The 18,649-nt window shown below is 46.7% G+C and overlaps 2 protein-coding genes across 2 annotated transcripts in view; both read right to left on the bottom strand.

Annotated features, from left to right (window-relative positions):
• LOC147653844 (uncharacterized) overlaps nt 1-6,207 on the bottom strand; it is a 15,647-nt gene extending 9,440 nt beyond the window's left edge. Inside the window, exon 1 of the mRNA XM_086886301.1 lies at nt 6,162-6,207. Within this exon, the coding sequence (XP_086742427.1) occupies nt 6,162-6,207 (46 nt within the window). The remainder of the gene's footprint in view (nt 1-6,161) is intronic.
• On the bottom strand, nt 3,031-18,649 carry LOC147653843 (uncharacterized). The gene is made up of 10 exons (XM_086886300.1): nt 18,641-18,649; nt 17,629-18,130; nt 16,236-16,336; nt 6,583-9,144; nt 6,325-6,488; nt 6,162-6,241; nt 4,891-6,084; nt 4,633-4,796; nt 4,471-4,549; nt 3,031-4,393 (listed from the first exon to the last, which is right to left on the bottom strand). The coding sequence occupies exons 1-4, from the start codon at nt 18,647-18,649 to the stop codon at nt 9,055-9,057; spliced, it is 702 nt and encodes a 233-aa protein (XP_086742426.1). The 3' UTR covers nt 3,031-4,393; nt 4,471-4,549; nt 4,633-4,796; nt 4,891-6,084; nt 6,162-6,241; nt 6,325-6,488; nt 6,583-9,054.

Below are 18,649 nucleotides of genomic sequence, written 5' to 3'. Positions count from 1 at the left end.
AGCGTGTCCCTCCCTCTGGTGGGGCCTCGGCGTGCCCCAAGGGACACGGGAGCCCCCCAGTCTCCATCCCGTCCCCCCCAGCCTTTGCTCTTCCCCCCCAAAGAAGGCACAGAACAACTCCAACTGCCCTGGACAGCAGCACCTTGCTTTATTGGAAGCCTTTCTAGGTCCAGACTACAGGGCTGGGGTGATGGTGCTGCCTTCTGCATGCCTTTCCTTTGTGGACGCAAAGCCCTGAAGCAACCGGGATCCTCCTGAGAGGGCCACTCCATTCCAGCAGCAGTGGAATGGTGGTGGTTGTGTTTTTCTGGTTCACATTTGGTGCTGTGCATTTATTTTTAGGTAACTATGGTGGTTCATGTGTATTTCTGGTTCGATATGGTGGTCTGCAGATGCATTTTGGGTTGAATATGGTGATGTGCATTTATTTGTGGTTAAAAATGGTTGTGCTCATGCATTTCTGGCCAAACGCGGTGCTGTACATTTGTGTGGTTTCCGGATGCTGTGCCACACGTGTTTTGGTGGGCTTGTGTGGTGTGGTTTATTTGGAGGGCTGTGTGGGTTGGTTAGTGGATGGTACAGCAGTGTGCATGTGCTGACGAGGTGTGGTGGATTTACATGGCTGCCGTGATGTATGTACTATCTATTGGAAATATTGGCAATATGATTTTGGTGAACATGGAGGGGTGTTGTTGTCATTGGTGACCTTGCAGTAGGGGATGAAGCAGCATATATAACATATAAGCATATATAACATCTATATATATCTTATTTAATATTAATCTACATGTCTATGTTTATATTACTTATATTTCTTTTTTATGTCTATATCTTAATGTATTTATTATAGATTTGTGCATTTTAATTTCTACATTATTTATTTAAAAGCTCTACCTCTAACCTAATAAACACCAAACAGCCCCTTTACCTGAAATGGTAATCAAACATTTTTTTAATGTCTATTTTTATCAAATATATATTTATATACTACATTGATATATGTATAATGCACAAGAGATATTTTTCCTGGTTTAGGGTAAATTTGGGAGAAAAGTTTTGAAAAGGGTTTTTAATAAAGAAAATTTAAGTGTTTTTTTTATTTTGTTTAATTGGTTTGGGAAAAGATTTCTTTGGAGGAAAATTGAAAAAAATGTTTATTTAATGAGTAAAGTATTTATAATTATAAACAAATGAATAATAAATAATAAAATTATTTGTTGTTTGAAGAGATGGTCAATTTAGAAAGTTCTTGTTGGGAAGTATAGTTTTCTTTGTTTAGTTATATATCAGTTTTTTTGGTGTTGCAAAGCGTTGAGGCCCAGACCCCCGAGGGCTGGATGTGTGAGTTTTTGGTGTTTGGGTTTTTAGTTTAGAGTACATTTGAATAGATTTAAGAGAAAGAAAAAAATATATATAGTTTGGAGAATTTTTTTGTTTTAGTTTGTTAAAAATTAATTCAAAGTAAGGGAGACTTTTGTTTTGTTGTACAGAATATCGTTAGGAGAAGGATGTGAGGGAATGAGTGTTGTTTTTGAAAATAACTTGTGGGGGTGTTTTGTTTCTTTTGGAAATTAGTTATATATATAGACAGATAAGAGTAGAGATATTGAGTAAAAAGTGAGGTTTATACGTATTTTTTATTTAATGCTTAGATTTTTTTGAGGTATATAGTTTTTGAGGTATACATTGTGTTATTTTTTCATATTATTTATCATGTGTCATTTGGTTTTTGAGTTAAGACAATTTTACGGATTTTTTTCTATTTAACCTGGAATTGATTTTAATTGCTTTTTTAAATACATTTTTTTATTTGTTACTGGGATTTTGGTTTTGTTAATGATATGTCAGGGTTTAGATTGGGTAGGGTTAGTTTGCTTGGTGGAGTTTGGGGTGTTAATGAATTAGGTGGCTTTTGCTAGATGTTTTTTAATATTTGAAAGACTTTTTTATTTAATGTTTTTAAAATGGTTTTTAATAGTTTTGTTGGGTTGTTTTTTTGTACTTGGTGCATGGTAGGGGATATGGTATATTTACTGAATATTATGTTTTTTAGTTGAGGTGTTGATAAGGTTGTTTTTGAAATGAGTTTTATGGTTTGATTTAATTTTTTAGGGGCATTATGTTTTTAAAGGGCTTGTTTTTTAAGGTTAAGGATGATGTTTTGAGTAGCAGTGTGAGGTATAGGGTAGTTTTTTATTTATTGATGTATTTTTATTATTGTGAGTATGTAGTGCTTATGTATGTTTGGGGTACAGTAATGTAGCTAATTTGTTAGGTTTCTTATATTTCTATTTGGATTATTGTTTCTTAGAGGGGGTTCATTTGTTTGATTGTAGTATGTTTTAAACTCATGGCTAATGTGAAAAATATTGTTTATGGTTAAATTTATTTTTTGGTTTTGTGTTTATTTGGAGATAGTATTTTTATTTTGATGATTCAAGGTATTATGAGATTATTGAGTTAGGAACAATTTGGTTTTGTTTGGTTAATTGCAGTTTATTTTTGATCTTTTCTTTTTGTAGTTGCATGTACCTGTTTATTGCTTTGGTGGTTTTTATTAGTTGTATTTTTTGAGATATGAATATATATATGATGGATATGAATATATTATATGATGGATTTTTACAGTTAGTTTGTTTTTGTAGTGATTTCTTATTTTTTAGTAGTTTAATTTTTTTTATTGTTAATGTTAATCTTTAGTTATTTTTCTAGAGCATTGATTATTATTTATGAATTAGAAGGTAGAGATGTGGTTAGGTTGTTTTTAGTAATGCTTAGGGCTCATTGAATGGTTTTCAGTTTAGTAAGCTGTTGAGGTTTTTTTAAGCAGATTGGGTTGTGTTAGGTTTTATATAGCTTTTTGTGTTTTGTTTTACTTTTATGATGGGGTATGAATTATTAGTAAAAAGAGTGTAGTGGGGTTTTTTTGCTCCTCCTCTAATAAACAGGGTATAATTACTAATACACTTTTAAAACATGTTACTGGGATTGGGATGTAGGGTAGGCCAAAGAAAAAATAAACTAAAGCTATTTGGTACAAATTTCAGTACTTTTATAAAGTTTTTATCCATCATTATTACTGACCTTAGCATAACAGCTATAGTAATCTGTTCTCTTTTACTGTGAAAGTTATGTAGTAGGGACAGTATTGGAGTTATTTTTGGATAAGAAAATAAACTTAGGGACAAGAAAGGCATTAAAACCTCCAAAAAGCTCAGAGACTAGAACAACATAAAGGCCTCCACCCTGAGAGACATGAACTTAAGTAACACCATTACAAAGTCCTTTATCCCAGCACACAGTAAGCACCAATACAATATAATCAGCATGGGTTTTCCTTACTCTTCTGAACCCCACATTCGGCAGCAAATAATAAAATGCTTAGGAAGCTAAGACACAACTCAAAGCACTGCAGGATAACTTCACAGATGCAGACATCTTGTGTTGATCTAGGAAAAGCCTCTAGATTCCAAAGTAAAACCTATGTCACAAATTTCAAATTACAGGGGCCTGGGACTTGGCCTTTTACACCTACAGCCAGGCTGGGCAGCAGGGCAGAGCAGCTCCGGGGCAACTACACCCAGACACCCGTGACACACCAGACAACAGACGAGGGGACACAATGGGGAGACAAAACTCTGGGCCACAAGGACGGCCGCAAGGACTGAGAGAATGCGGAACGAGATGAGCCGGGTGAGAATGAAGGCGAGCTGATGAAGCTCACAGAACCCGGGAGGAAGAAGATGCTGATGGAACAATTAACTCCAGGAACTGCCAAGACAGATGCTCAAGAACCTGAGGGCCGCAGTCCCCTACCTATCTTTGCGTTTCTTCAAGTCCTAAGCCGCAACAATGGATCCTCGCGGCGCACGGCTGTTGACACAGCTCGGAAGAAGACATCTACAAGACATCCGATCGGATGTTTTTCAAAAGAGACGCGATTCCAAGGCCTCTGAGAGCAGCCGAGCCAAGGAGCCCAGAGATCGCAGATGCTATAAGTGACGCTGGGGTTTCTGGTAAGCCCCCAGAAGGGATAAGGGAAGGCACATACAACACAGGAGGCACAAAAGACACAGAAGGCACGATGGACGAGTGACACGCCACGCCCCGAGGCTGCTCTGTCCTGCACACCTCAGCACTGTGAACAAAAGTGAGGCTCTCCCACCGTGCGGCCTAAGGGGCCACAGCCTGGACCTCCCCGTCCCCAAAGCTGACTCAAATATCCCAGGTCACAAGTCCCGACCCGGCACCCCACTTTCATCCCCTCTGCGGGTCGTAGCCTTCGACTCAGCTCTCGGATGCCCGCTGGGGAGGATCCACACGGAGAGCCAAGGAAGGCCACCTGGCTATCCGGGAAGTTCCTGCCATCGCCAGGCTGTCGTCTCTCCGTCAGCTACAAAAAATAAAACAGAAAATCAGCAGCTGATCTGTGCAGGGCGTCGGCCAAAACCCGACAATTCCGCTACTCACGGTCTCCTGCGAACGGCCGTGTCCTGAGGCCGCACAATACGGCCACGCCGGGACCAGGCAGCGTCGTCGCAGGGCACGCCTGAGTTAAGAGAAGAAAAAGTGATGAGGCATTGCTGAGACTTGAACAGGCCCTCGCTCCTCCCCCCGACATCCCCAACTCACGGGAAGCCCTCGGCCCCTTCCTGAAGGCCAGCCACAAGGCCCCTTTACGTGGAAAAGGCTCCGTCACGCGGTCCCTGTGACGCTTCCGCAGGGCTCACGGGAGCGGCGAAGCAGGCGTGCCGGCCGGCTGGCGACGGGGTCTCGACGAAACGCGACTGGACCGCCTAAAGCACGCAAACAAGAAGGGACGCTTGGCGTTGCACCAGAAACTGAGAGCCCAGCGATAACAACAACCTCCCTCCACCGGTCAACGCTCACCTTGCCCGCTTCACCTTGACTGCTGCTAGATGGCTCTATTTCCTAAAAATAAAGACAAAGAGGAGACCTGTAACACAGGGACCGGTTCCAGTTGCCCTGCAAAGACAAACACTGACTTACCTTCTCGGGGGAACCCCCTTACCCTGGATGGGGCGCTCTGCCACTGATTTCATCCATCCGCATCTGAAAGAGAGCTGAGACAAAAGTCAAAGTGCTGCAGGGTAACTTCACAGCTCCAGACATCTTGGTTGATCGAGGAATATGTTCTAGACCCCAACTACACCCTACATCACAAAGTTCAAATTACAGGGGCCTGGGACTTGGCCTTGTACACCTACAGCCAGGCTGGGCAGCAGGGCAGAGCAGCTCCGGGACAACTACACCCAGACACCCGTGACACACCAGACAACAGACGAGGGGACACAATGGGGAGACAAAACTCTGGGCCACAAGGACGGCCGCAAGGACTGAGAGAATGCGGAACGAGATGAGCCGGGTGAGAATGAAGGCGAGCTGATGAAGCTCACAGAACCCGGGAGGAAGAAGATGCTGATGGAACAATTAACTCCAGGAACTGCCAAGACAGATGCTCAAGAACCTGAGGGCCGCAGTCCCCTACCTATCCTTGCGTTTCTTCAAGTCCTAAGCCGCAACAATGGATCCTCGCGGCGCACGGCTGTTGACACAGCTCGGAAGAAGACGTCTCCAAGACATCCGATCGGATGTTTTTCAAAAGAGACGCGATTCCAAGGCCTCTGAGAGCAGCCGAGCCGAGGAGCCCAGAGATTGGAGATGTTAAGAACGGCGTCAGGGTTTCTGGTAAGCCCCCAGAAGGGATAAGGGAAGGCACATACAACACGAGAGGCACAAAAGACACAGAAGGCACGACGGACAAGTGAAACGACGCACCCCGAGGCTGCTCTGTCCTGCACACCTCAGCACTGTGAACAAAAGTGAGGCTCTCCGACCGTGCGGCCTAAGGGGCCACAGCCTGGACCTCCCCGTCCCCAAAGCTGACTCAAATATCCCGGGTCACGAGTCCCGACGAGTCCCAACTTTCATCCACTCTGCGGATCTCAGTCATCGACTATGCTCTCGAATGCCCGGTGGGAAGGATCCATGTGGAGCGCCAAGGAAGGCCGCCTCGCCATCCAGAAAGTTCCTGCCATCTCCAGGATATCATCTCCAGGTCAGCTACAAAAAATAAAACAGAAAATCAGCAGCTGATCTGTGCAGGGCGTCGGCCAAAACCCGACAATTCCGCTACTCACGGTCTCCTATGAATGGCTGTGTCCTGAGGCCACATGCTACGGACATGCCGGGTGCCGGACGCCATCAGCACAGGGCACGCCTGAGTTAAGAGAAGAAAAAGTGATGCGGCGTTGCTGAGACTTGAACAGGCCCTCGCTCCTCCCCCCGACATCCCCAACTCACGGGAAGCCCTCGGCCCCTTCCTGAAGGCCAGCCACAAGGCCCCTTTACGTGGAAAAGGCTCCGTCACGCGGTCCCTGTGACGCTTCCGCAGGGCTCACCGGAGCGGCGAAGCAGGCGTGCCGGCCGGCTGGCGACGGGGTCTCGACGAAACGCGACTGGACCGCCTAAAGCACGCAAACAAGGAGGGACGCTTGGCGTTGCACCAGAAACTGAGAGCCCAGCGATAACAACAGCCTCCCTCCACCGGTCAACGCTCACCTTGCCCGCTTCACCTTGACTGCTGCTAGATGGCTCTATTTCCTAAAAATAAAGACAAAGAGGAGACCTGTAACACAGGGACCGGTTCCAGTTGCCCTGCAAAGACAAACACTGACTTACCTTCTCGGGGGAACCCCCTTACCCTGGATGGGGCGCTCTGCCACTGATTTCATCCATCCGCATCTGAAAGAGAGCTGAGACAAAAGTCAAAGTGCTGCAGGGTAACTTCACAGCTCCAGACATCTTGTGTTGATCGAGGAATATGTTCTAGACCCCAACTACACCCTACATCACAAAGTTCAAATTACAGGGGCCTGGGACTTGGCCTTGTACACCTACAGCCAGGCTGGGCAGCAGGGCAGAGCAGCTCCGGGACAACTACACCCAGACACCCGTGACACACCAGACACCCGACGAGGGGACACAATGGGGAAACAAAACTCTGGGCCACAAGGACGGCCGCAAGGACTGAGAGAATGCGGAACGAGATGAGCCGGGTGAGAATGAAGGCGAGCTGATGAAGCTCACAGAACCCGGGAGGAAGAAGATGCTGATGGAATGGCAAACTCCAGGAACCGCCAAGACGGAGGCCCAAGAATCTTATGGCCGCAGTCCCCTACCTATCTTTGCGTTTCTTCAAGTCCTAAGCCGCAACAATGGATCCTCGCGGCGCACGGCTGTTGACACAGCTCGGAACAAGAGGTCTAAAAGACATCCGATCGGATGCTTTTCAAAAGAGACGCGATTCCAAGGCCTCTGAGAGCAGCCAAGCCGAGGAGCCCAGAGATTGGAGATGCTATAAGTGATGCTGGGGTTTCTGGTAAGCCCCCAGAAGAGATAGGGCAAGGCACGTACAACACAAGAGGCACAAAAGACACAAAAGGCACGACGGACAAGTGACACGCCACGCCCCGAGGCTGCTCTGTCCTGCACACCTCAGCACTGTGAACAAAAGTGAGGCTCTCCCACCGTGTGGCCTAAGGGGCCACAGCCTGGACCTCCCCGTCCCCAAAGCTGACTCAAAAATCCCAGGTCACGAGCCCCGACCCGGCACCCCGCTTTCATCCCCCCTCTGCGGGTGGTAGCCTTCGACTCAGCTCTCGGATGCTTGGTGGGGTGGATCCACATGGGGCGTGAAGGAAGGCCTCCTCGCCATCTGGGAAGCTCCTGCCATTGCCAGGATGTCGTCTCCTGGTCAGCTACAACCAAGAAGACCAAATATCAATGCAGGATCTTAGTGGCACATCTGTGAAAACCCAGCACTTACCTTCTCTAGAGAATGCCCAGGTTCATGGGCTGCACACTTCACCCCACAGGGAGGCAGAGGCTTGCTTCACAGCAGTATTGGCTGACAGCCAAATGACCACCACCTCAAGGAGGGGAGGAAGACTCTCCAGTCAGTGAGGGCCAGGGAGCCCAGGGTACCCCAAGGATAGAAACCCCAGCTTATACGACAGCAGTAGGCCCGAGCACTCACTATCGCTTCCTGGCTGGCCCTAGCACCAGGGGTACTGCCTGCACCTCTCGGGGGTTCTGGCACTCTGCTGCTTTCGGGTTCCTGCCTGCAGCTGTCTCAAGGAAACGGGAGCGCTGTTAGGGCTGCTGTTTAGGGTTTGAATAGTCCTGTACTCTACCTTATATCCCAACCTATACCCCTTTTATTTTCTCTGTTTGTCTCCAGCCCTCGAGCCCTTGACCTCTGAAGCCCTCCCTCAGCCTCTCCGTGTCACTGCCAAGCTGCCCCGCTGAACCCTACAAACTTACAACCCTACGCTTGCAACCGGGGATGCTCCTTATCCATAGGCCCCAAGAGATGTCCCTTAGCCCGGACCAGGCAATCCACAGTTGCTCCCTACCCTACCTAAGTTTGGCCCTGAGACAGGGCAGAGGCTGACAGAGCCGAACTCTTTGCGGAGGCCAGGCACGAAGCCTTACCAACCGCCGCCTCGAGGAGGGGTGGGAGCAATCCCCGGCTGCGGAGGGACAGAGAGCCCAGGGTGGGGCGGGGCGGGAAACCCCCTGTTTCCCCAACCCTGCGGATCGTCCCCCCACTATCTCTTCCTGGCTGGCCCTAGCACCAGGGAACTGCCTGCACCTCTCGTGGGTTCTGGCACTCTGCTGCTTTAGGGTTCCTGCCTGCAGCTGTCTCAAGGAAACGGGAGCGCTGTGAGGGCTGCTGTTTAGGGTTTGGGGTGGGGTACACCTGAACTCCACCTTACCTATACCCCTTCTTTTCACTGTTCACTCAGCCTTTTTATTTTTGGAATTCTTGTGACAGATTGAGGGCACCAGGGAGGGACTGTCAAGATTAAATCAAAAGGGGAAAGGTCACCCCTGCAACTCCACACTGGCTCAGCTGTTCAGGTGCTGCTTCCTGGCAAAAAGCTTTGTCCATCACCACCTCCTTTAAGCAGTGCTCCACGTCCAGTTGCATCCACGTGCTCCCCCAGACCCTATGAGATGCTCTCACCGTCACTCCATCAGATGCCACTGGGAGCCCACCAGAAACTCCTCTCCTTCAGCAGTTCCATGCCAAAGTTGATTTGCCACTCGTATTTGGCCCTGTAATAACAGCAAAATCATTGCCCTCTGTCAGGCACATGTTGTTAGACACAGGTTTTTCCATAGCCATCTTTTCAAGAACGAAGTGCCATCCCTGCTTGATTGCTAAATCAACAGTAAATTCTGGAAAACCTAAATGAGAAAAAGAATCTAAAAGACTGACGAGTTAATATGGGAATCTTTATGTGATTAAACTAGTATGTTTTGAAATAAAGTAAATTCTTCCGGGTGTACTGCAAAAATCCAATTCCTAAAAAAAAAAACAAAAACAAAAAAACAAACAGCATCAAATTCCCACCCATATGATCAATAGAACCAGCCAAGGGAAAAAAATCTTAACCTAGAAAAAATCCAAACCACCTCAAAAAGATTCAACACTGAAACACAATGCATCCTAACACTTCAACTAACAATACTAAAATAAATTTTAAAAACAAGTATTCCCTCTATCCACACCACCAATACCACATAAAACAAATAAAGCAGTCTCATCACAGCACCCCCAAATCAAAAACCTAAATTGCACTAAAATCTTTAAAATAATCACAAATTAACCCCAAAATAAAGTTTAATCTCACTAACAAAAAAAAACCCAAAACAGGTAACAAACAAAAGCCACGCCATACAACCACCAGCAAAAACAGATGCTATGCTCTTTCACTAACAGTTCTTATCACATCAGCAAAGTTAAACATAAATAAAAAGCAACCCTATTGAACTCCACACATCACACTGAAAGGAATGATGAGCTTGTCTTTACAAACAAGCTGTGGGTCAGTTGATAAGATGTAGCTATCAGTGACAGACGACAGAAACAATGGGATGAATTCCAGTAGAAGATCAAAGAGGCACTGAAAGAACACTATGAGTTCCATAAAAGTTAAGAAGGGATTATGCATTGGGGGTGGAGGGGGAAAAGGTACCCCAGGTGTCAGGCGTTCCGGGCAGTCTGTACCTGTCAAGTACCTCAGCCTATGGGGAAAGGGAGAAGGGACAAGCGGCCGGGAATTAGGATAAAAAAGGAGGCTGTGCCCTCCAAAAATTTGAGAAACCCCAGGGGAATGCCCCATGGCCTCTCCCTTTATTTGAATAAAGTAAAAGGACTCCTCTGTCTCCTTTTTGGATATAAACCTCTGGTGTTCGTGGAGTAATTTTCCTGACAACACCAACTATTAAAAAAAAAAATCAAACCAAGTCACTGAACTCAAAGCCATTCAACTAACCCTAGACATCAGTAAAAAAACCCCAAAGCTCTACATTTATAGTAATACCTGAATAATTACCAAGACTCTATAAAAAATTTTAATAACTAATTAAAAACAAAAAACCAACCTAAACTACAACAAGTTAAAAAACACCACCCCCAAAAATATACCTATAAAAAGCCACCATATAAATGCCTGTGTCCCCAGAAATGAAGCTAATAAGAAACACCACAACAGAAAGGAATCCAAACTTATCATCAACACCTAAACTAAAAAACACAACATTAAATAAATAGAACATATACATTATTATACACCAACTACAAACCAAAAAAAAGATACAATCAATTACTAAAAATCACCTTAAAACCACTCAAAAAACTGCCAAAAATTAAAAACTGCATCTAACAAAAGCCACCTAATTAACACCCAAAACTCAGCTAACCAAACAAACCCTACCCAATCTGAACCCGTACATACAATAAACAAAACCAAATAATACATATCAAAATCTATTTTAATTGGTTCTACCTAAAATACAAACCAACCCATTCATAAAAATCATCTTTATTCAAAAACCAAATTTCACGTAGTGAACACAAAAAAATGAAACAACACACTATGTGCCACCACAAAAACTAATATTGAATAAAAACCACATAAATAACTCTGCTTACTCGATATTACTACCACTATTTATATTTACCTGTATCTCTATAAAAGTATATCTAAAAGTAAAAAATAATTTGACCATTAAGCCAAAGATATACAATAAAAATCAAGATGTCCTAAAATTACATTATATTATATCCCCACCATCTGCTTTATGCTTAAGCAAATTCTGTAACTTCAAAACTAACAAAGAAAAAAAAAACTTTTAACGTACAATCTGTATACAATACTAATGCAGTCTACCCCAAATTCTCTCTCAGCTCTATTGTTTAACCGAGACAACAAAAAATCCATTTTGTACTTTTTTGAAAATAACTTCTCATAGAGAGGAATGACGGGTTTGTCTTTACAAACAAGCTGTGGGTCTGCTGATAAGATGCAGCTATCAGTGAGAGACAACAGAAACAATGGGATGGATTCCACTAAAAGATCAAAGAGGCACTGAAAGAGTATCATGAATTCCACAAAAGCTAAGAATTAAGAAGGGATTATGCGTGGTGGGGGGAAAGGTACCCCAGGTGTCAGGCATTCCGGGAAGCCTGTACCTCTCAAGTACCTCAGCCTATGGGGAAAGGGAGAAGGGACAAGCAGCCGGCCCTCCGAAAATTTGAGAAACCCCAGGGGAATGCCCCATGGCCTCTCCCTTTATTCGAATAAAGTAAAAGGACTCCTCTGTCTCCTTTTTGGACATAAACCTCTGGTGTTTGTGGATTAATTTTCCTGACATCATTGATTAGTGAATACAAAATAATTGCCAAAACCATAGTAACTTCTTCTAAAACTGTTCAACTTTACTCCAATCCCAAAACCCAAGCTACCACCAAAACACCCCACGGCTCAAAAAGACCCACGCCACATCCCAAACACACGTGAAAAAAACACAAAACCTTCTAAACCTCCTGATCTCTACTCCACAACAAATAAACTATCTAATGTTATTCATTCTTCTTCCGACGCCCTACTTATTAAAATAAACATTTTTTTCACTTTTCCTCAAAAAAAAATTTCCTTTAAAATCTATTAAAAAACTAACTGAAACCTGATTTCTATCAAGAAACACATTCATGTTAAAACATTTCCTCCCAATTGATCTCAGACCTTTCCAAGGTTTGGATCCTGTTCCAGTGCACCTGAACCAAATCAACCTGCTCTGGCTCTGGAAACATCAACACCAAACCCAGAGCACGAAGCCCCTCGCTGTCCCTACCCTGCTGTCCCCCGGCCCTGCTCTCTCGCATCCTACGCTGCAGAGCGCTGGGAGCCAGGTTCAGCCCCGAGAATTGTCACATCCATTCCCTCGGACATTCCAGCTTCCACGGGGATATTGCGGGGACCCCCTGCATTCCATTCCCCAGTACAGCACCAAGACAAAGTTCTCACTCGGCCCGCGTCTCCAGAAAATCGCGTGCAAGGCTTAAATAAACCCCGAGGCTTGAGAAATACAGTCTGCCCGAAAAGCCCAGCTCTGCATCCAGGGGAAATGAACATCACAAACAGATTCACGCACCCCAGATGCACGGGACGCTGCCAGCTCGGACCTGCAGTTAACTCGGCAATGGAAAAACCTGAGCTCGAAGCCCTCCTGCAAGGGTACAAAAGGTATTGGACACAGTTTCTAGAAGGCACCACATCGTTATTTAAAGGCACAGCTCGGCTAAAGAGCAATATCGACAAAGCCCCGAGACAAAAAGCCCGGCAGGTCGGGCTTTTCCCCCTCCCCTCCTCCCAGCGGCTTTTGCCAGCGCACTCGGAAGCTGACAAGCCACAAGTGTTCCCCAGTGGCCCCCGCCGGGACTCGCTCCCGGGCTGGCGCCGCTCCAGGTGCGGGGGGACCGGGGGAGCCACGCGAGCCCCGGCAGCGGCGGCACTCGGCACCCGGGGGCGGCCCCACGCTCCCGGCCGGAAAGCGGCTCCTCCGGCGGGCGGGGGCAGCTCCGGCCCCGGGAGAGCCCGGCCCGCCCAGCGGCACCGGGACCGGCCCGAAGGGGCCCCGGCGGTGCCCGAGCCCCGCGCCCGGAGCGGACAGAGCAGCCGGGACAGACACAGCTCCGCGCCGCGGCTCCCGCCTGCCCGCCCGGCCTCAGCACGGCTCTGTCACTCCTCGGGGGCTGCCCAGCCGCCAAATTCCCCAGGGAATGCCAGAAGCGCTGCCGTGCAGGGCTGTAAGGGGTCAGAATCGCTCTCAAAAGCAGCGCCACGGCTCCATGTGACCCCTGCTGGAAAAGCCGGTGTTTCTGTCAATTGAACCCCGGAAACTGAGGCAACGGGGGGGGGGGGGGGGGGGGTGTTCGTGCCTTTTTAAACCAACACGATAGCAAATAAATGAGTGCTCCCCCCCTTCAATTTAATCCCCTAAAAGTAAAAAGTTGTTTTTCCCTTGATTGAAATCTCTCAAATGATAGGAAAAGGGGAACACTCAATCAGACCCTTAAAAAGTAGTGACTATAAGGCTTCCTTCTCAATTTAAACCTCAGGATGATGGAAAGTGGGGGGTTCCCCTCAAGTCAAACCCATAAAATAGCAACAATATTTCCCCCCTTCCATTTAAAATGGAACATGGGGATTCACTGTTCACTGATACCCCTAACACCCTGGAAAAGGCAGGTTTTCCTCCAATCAGCACCCTTTAAATCATAGGTGTGTTGTGAATTCATGTTGTAAATATTGGCTTTCCACAATTATTCTGATAAATATATTATATGCTTTCACTATATTCTTTTCTCTCTTAGCAAGTTATAGGCTTAGATAGGAATTCTGAATGGTAAGGATATGTCTCATCTGGAGAAGGCAAGATAACTCCAACAGGCAAGACAATGGGAGGATCAAGCTGTGGAAAACAGGCTGTTATCAGCAGCAGGAAATGGAGAGCAAACTGTTACCAAAAAGCCGGTACCAGGACGTTGGCAAGGGGGAAAGATATGAAGCCCATCTGCTCTCTGAGGAAGTATAAGGGGCCTGGACTCTTATCAACAAGTGACCATCTGCAGCAGAAAGGAAACCAAAAACTCCGAAATAATGCTGACCAGCTAGACCAGCAAAAATTATGCTGACCAACAGAAAATAAAATTGAAAAAAAATATGATCCAAGAAGGTGGAACCAGGGAGGGGACATGCTTGAATATGCATTAACCTCTCGCAGCAAGGATGGGATAAAAAGGACACTCCTGAGATACCAGGTGTGCTCTTGGCAGCGCGCCAAGGCACCCGGCCGTATCTCTTTGCTTTACTTTATGTCTCTTATTGTCTTTATTAAACATTTTTAAAATTTTACAGGAGTGAACTTCATTTTTCACAGGTGGACTCCCCCCCAGTGTAAAAATAGATAATAACAGGAGTTTCTTCCCTCAATTTATGCCCCCCTTTTGTCCTCATAATACCCATTTCTTCCGGGGGGAATTGGGGAGCAAACGGCAAAATGAAATCAAAAGGGAAAATCCCTTTTGCAAATCCCTGCGAACCCGCACAGGCTTACTTGGCTCAGATGCTGCTTTAAACAATGCTCCATGTCCAGGTGTATCCAGCTGTTCTCCCAGATCCTATGAGACACTCCCAGTATTATTCCATGAAATACCCCCCAGGAGCTCACCAAAAATCCCTCTGCTCCAACTGCTCCACACTCCATGCTCAAGCGAAGTGACAGAAACCCTCCCCCTAAAATAGCCCCGGGCAGGACCCACCCATTCTTTACCATAACTGCTCACACCTGGGGCTGCTCTGAGAGCTCATCAACCTCACAGTTCAGTTTGTGCTGTTGCCATCCTACGGGTGAGGGGAGGGGCAGAAGGGACTTGTCGCTCATTCCCTGGACAGGACATTGTCTGCACCTGACACACTGGGGCACCAGGCTTTCCTTGCTATGGATCAGGACACTTCTCCTCCTGGTGCCCAAGGCTGAAAATGGAATTCCACCTCCACAAGTCCATGTGTTTGAGTTTCACAATTCCCAATGTAATTCCCCATGGATCATAAGCCATCACCTCTAATTTTTCCTCTAGAATCACTGCTGATTTGCCTTTCTGTGGAAGTGCTTGACGCATGGATGCAGAGTTCAGGGGCTTGTTTATGGCTTATCCTGACGAGCACAAATGAAATCCAAACACCCAGAATTACAGGGAAATATGGATAAAGTTTATAAATACTCCTCTTCCCTGCAAATCCCTGGCAACCTCCCATTGACCTTTTACTCTTAACCTCTGAATTTTGACCTTTGACTCTTGACTTTAGCTCTCTGAAGTTTGATTCCCTGATAATTGACCTTGAACCACATAACCTTGGAAAATTAACCCATAACATTGCACCTGGGACCCTTTACTCTTGATCTTTGAACACTGACCATTCACATGTGACCCTTGAAGTTTGAATCCCTGACTTTCCAATTTAACCATTGACCCCTGACCTTTTGCACTTGACCTCAGCCCTTTGACCCTGCCCCAACATCAATATTACTGACCTACAGTGATTTCAGCATATGAATGCTACCACAGTTATCTCACCCAGCCGTGTCAATACCACTATCAGTCTCTATCCCAGCCCCAGTGATTATAGCTCCAGCCCTAGTGATCCCTTCCCTGCCCCAGTGATTTCAGCTCTTGGCCCACGAGCTTTATTTCACTGCAAGCTCTCTTCTTCCAGCTCCACATCCACTTCCTTTTCCCTCCGCTCTGCTAGGTGAAGCTGCTCCAGGTTGAGACAAAGGATTTTTGTTCTTGGTTCCAGCTCTGAGGTTTCACCTTAAGGCCGAGAAATGCCACTCCAACCCCATCCCAACCCCAAAGCAATCTTTACTGTATTTACAGCCTGCCCCGTTGTGTACCATTCTATGCTTGCTTCCCACATGTACAGTCACTATCCCCTCAGAACAGTGTTTGCAGCAGTCCCCATCCCAGCCCCAGTGACTTCAGCTTCAGTCCCACAAGCTTTATTTGACTGCCAGCTCTTGTGCTATCCTTCTGCCTCCTCATCTTCCCAGCAGTGCCACATCATGCTGCTTTCTGGCTCTCCAGGCAGGATCTCTGTTTTAGCTCTAGCTCTCTGTGGTTTGAGCTTAGCTCTTGAACCCACATTCCAGCCCCAACCTGACCATCCTTACTGGAGGAACAGCTCTGCAAGGCCCTATCCCCGCCCTTACACTGATTTCAGCTCCAGCCACGCAGTTCGCATCCCAGCTCCATATTCCTTATCCCAGCCCCACAACAGTTTTACCCTAAACCCTACCATGTTTCTGTCTGCTCCAGCTCTGCTTCCTGAGTTCCTGCTCCTCAGCTTCCCACTTCTGGTGGCTGAAAGTTGCTCCCGCTTCTCACTGCAACCCAGGGCTGTTGATCAGGCCACAAGTCAGTTATTACTATCACTTCAATGTCTCTAGATACTGTCCTACCCACCCTAATGGGAGCCCAACTTTGGGGACACTTGAGGCCTCTAGCCCAACAGGTACCTTCCCCCTCCCCCTGGGTCTCAGCCCAGCACTTGCCCAAAGGCCCCCCCTCACCCCCCCCAGGCATTACCAGGGGCTGGGAATAGCCATTGGGCCCCTGCTCCCCCATCCCAAAAGGTGCCCTTGGGCCCTCCCAGCCCCCAGACCCTCAGACTCTCCTTGGTACCAGCAGACAGGGGCTGCTAATCCCCCAGGCACCTCCTGCAGGCCCTGAGCTGCAGCTCCATCCCCTTCCCCCATGGCATTTATCCAGCTCCAGCCTCAGTATTTCCATTGCCCCACATTGGTTTAGGCATGATTCAAGTGCCAAGGTCTTTATTCCACACTCTGGGGCTTTATGTCTCCACTGGTCCCACAATGGGTGTTTCAGCCCCAGCCCCACAATCTCTACTGAATTAACATCAGCTATCCAGCAAAAAAGCCCCTAAAGTAATTAATTTTAAGAATTAATTAATAAATAACATTTAATTAATAATTAAATCATAAATAATAATGAACTAGTAAATAATCAATATTTTACTAATTAATAATTTATATTTATTTAATATTTAATTAATAATCAATAAATAATAACTAATAAATATTAGCTAACTAATAAATAATAAATATTTAATTAAATAATTATTAATAAATATTTATTATTTAATAGTATTAAATAATTAGTAAATAACAAACTAATAAATAATAAATATTGAATTAAATAATGATTAACAAATAGTATTTAATAATAGTAGATAATATTTAATCATTATTTATTAATACTTAGTTAAACTAATACATATAAGGATAACAATATATCTTGTTAAAAGTAATTATAATTAATAATAATTTTATTATTTTAATAAAACTAGCAAAACAAAGCAACGTAATAAAGAAAATCGTTATTATTTTAAATAAAATCAAACTAAAATAATAAAAACTAAAAAACCCAGCTTTATTCTCGATATTTTAAACATTATCTTCGATCCAGAAACTACAAAACAGATCCTCTCTGTCCCACAGAAACAACAGCTCATCTCCCTGTGCCACTCCAGACCCCGCACCCGCCTCCGGCCGCCCGAAAAGCCCAGGACGTGGCAGAAAGAATTGGCCACGACCAGCCCCGCCGCCCCAGGACACCGCCGGCCCCCAGATGCTGGCCCCAGCAGACGCGGGCATGGCACCCGACCTCACCGGCGCTCCCCGGATCAGCGAGCGCAGGGCTCCCGTCCTGGCGCACCGGCGCTCCCTGGATCGCGCCCGCGCACCTCCCGCTACCGCCCGCCTCTCCACCGCTCGCCGCCGAACTAAGGCCCGCACCCCTCCAGCTCACACTATTTATAGCCCACACCGGCCAGCCCAGCCAATCACAGCCCGAGGCAGCGCCGGGCCCGCCAATCCCAGCCCGCCCGTTCCCGCCGCGCTCGTCTCCGCGACCCCCCGCTGTCCCCTCAGGCCTCGCTCCCGCGATCCCGCCCGCTCCCCCCCTTCTCCCCGTTTCTTTGGGCGAAGTTACGGCCGGGACCTGAACGGGGAGCCCCCGCCCACCCTTCCCGGGACCCAGCAGCACCTCTCGGGGCTGCGGCAGCTCGGCTCCGCCGGCTCCCAAAGCGACAGCGGCCGGAGCGGCACCCCAGCAAAACGGGGGAGCGGGAACGGGCCACGACTCAGCAGGCTGAGCTTGGCGAGACCGCTCCTGGATTCAAAGGGCGGCAGTGATTGGCCACCTAGAACCCTGACCTAGAACATGACCTAGAACCCTGACCTAGAACCATAACCTAGAACCCTGACCTAGAACCCTGACCTAGAACCATAATCTAGAACCCTGACCTAGAACATGACCTAGAACCCTGACCTAGAACCATAACCTAGAACCATAATCTAGAACCCTGACCTAGAACCATAATCTAGAACCCTGACCTAGAACCATAATCTAGAACCATGACCTAGAACCATAATCTAGAACCATGACCTAGAACCGTGACCTAGAACCATAATCTAGAACCCTGACCTAGAACCCTGACCTAGAACCCTGACCTAGAACCATAACCTAGACCCCTGACCTAGAACCATAATCTAGAACCATGACCTAGAACCCTGACCTAGAACTATGACCTAGAACCCTGACCTAGAACCCTGACCTAGAACCATAATCTAGAACCCTGACCTAGAACCCTGACCTAGAACCATAATCTAGAACCCTGACCAAGAACAT

The sequence above is a fragment of the Cyanistes caeruleus genome, chromosome 4, assembly GCF_971803275.1.
Source record: "Cyanistes caeruleus chromosome 4, bCyaCae1.hap1.1, whole genome shotgun sequence".
Classification (NCBI taxonomy): Eukaryota; Metazoa; Chordata; class Aves; order Passeriformes; family Paridae; genus Cyanistes; species Cyanistes caeruleus.
This window is presented reverse-complemented; position numbering and strand designations above follow the sequence as displayed.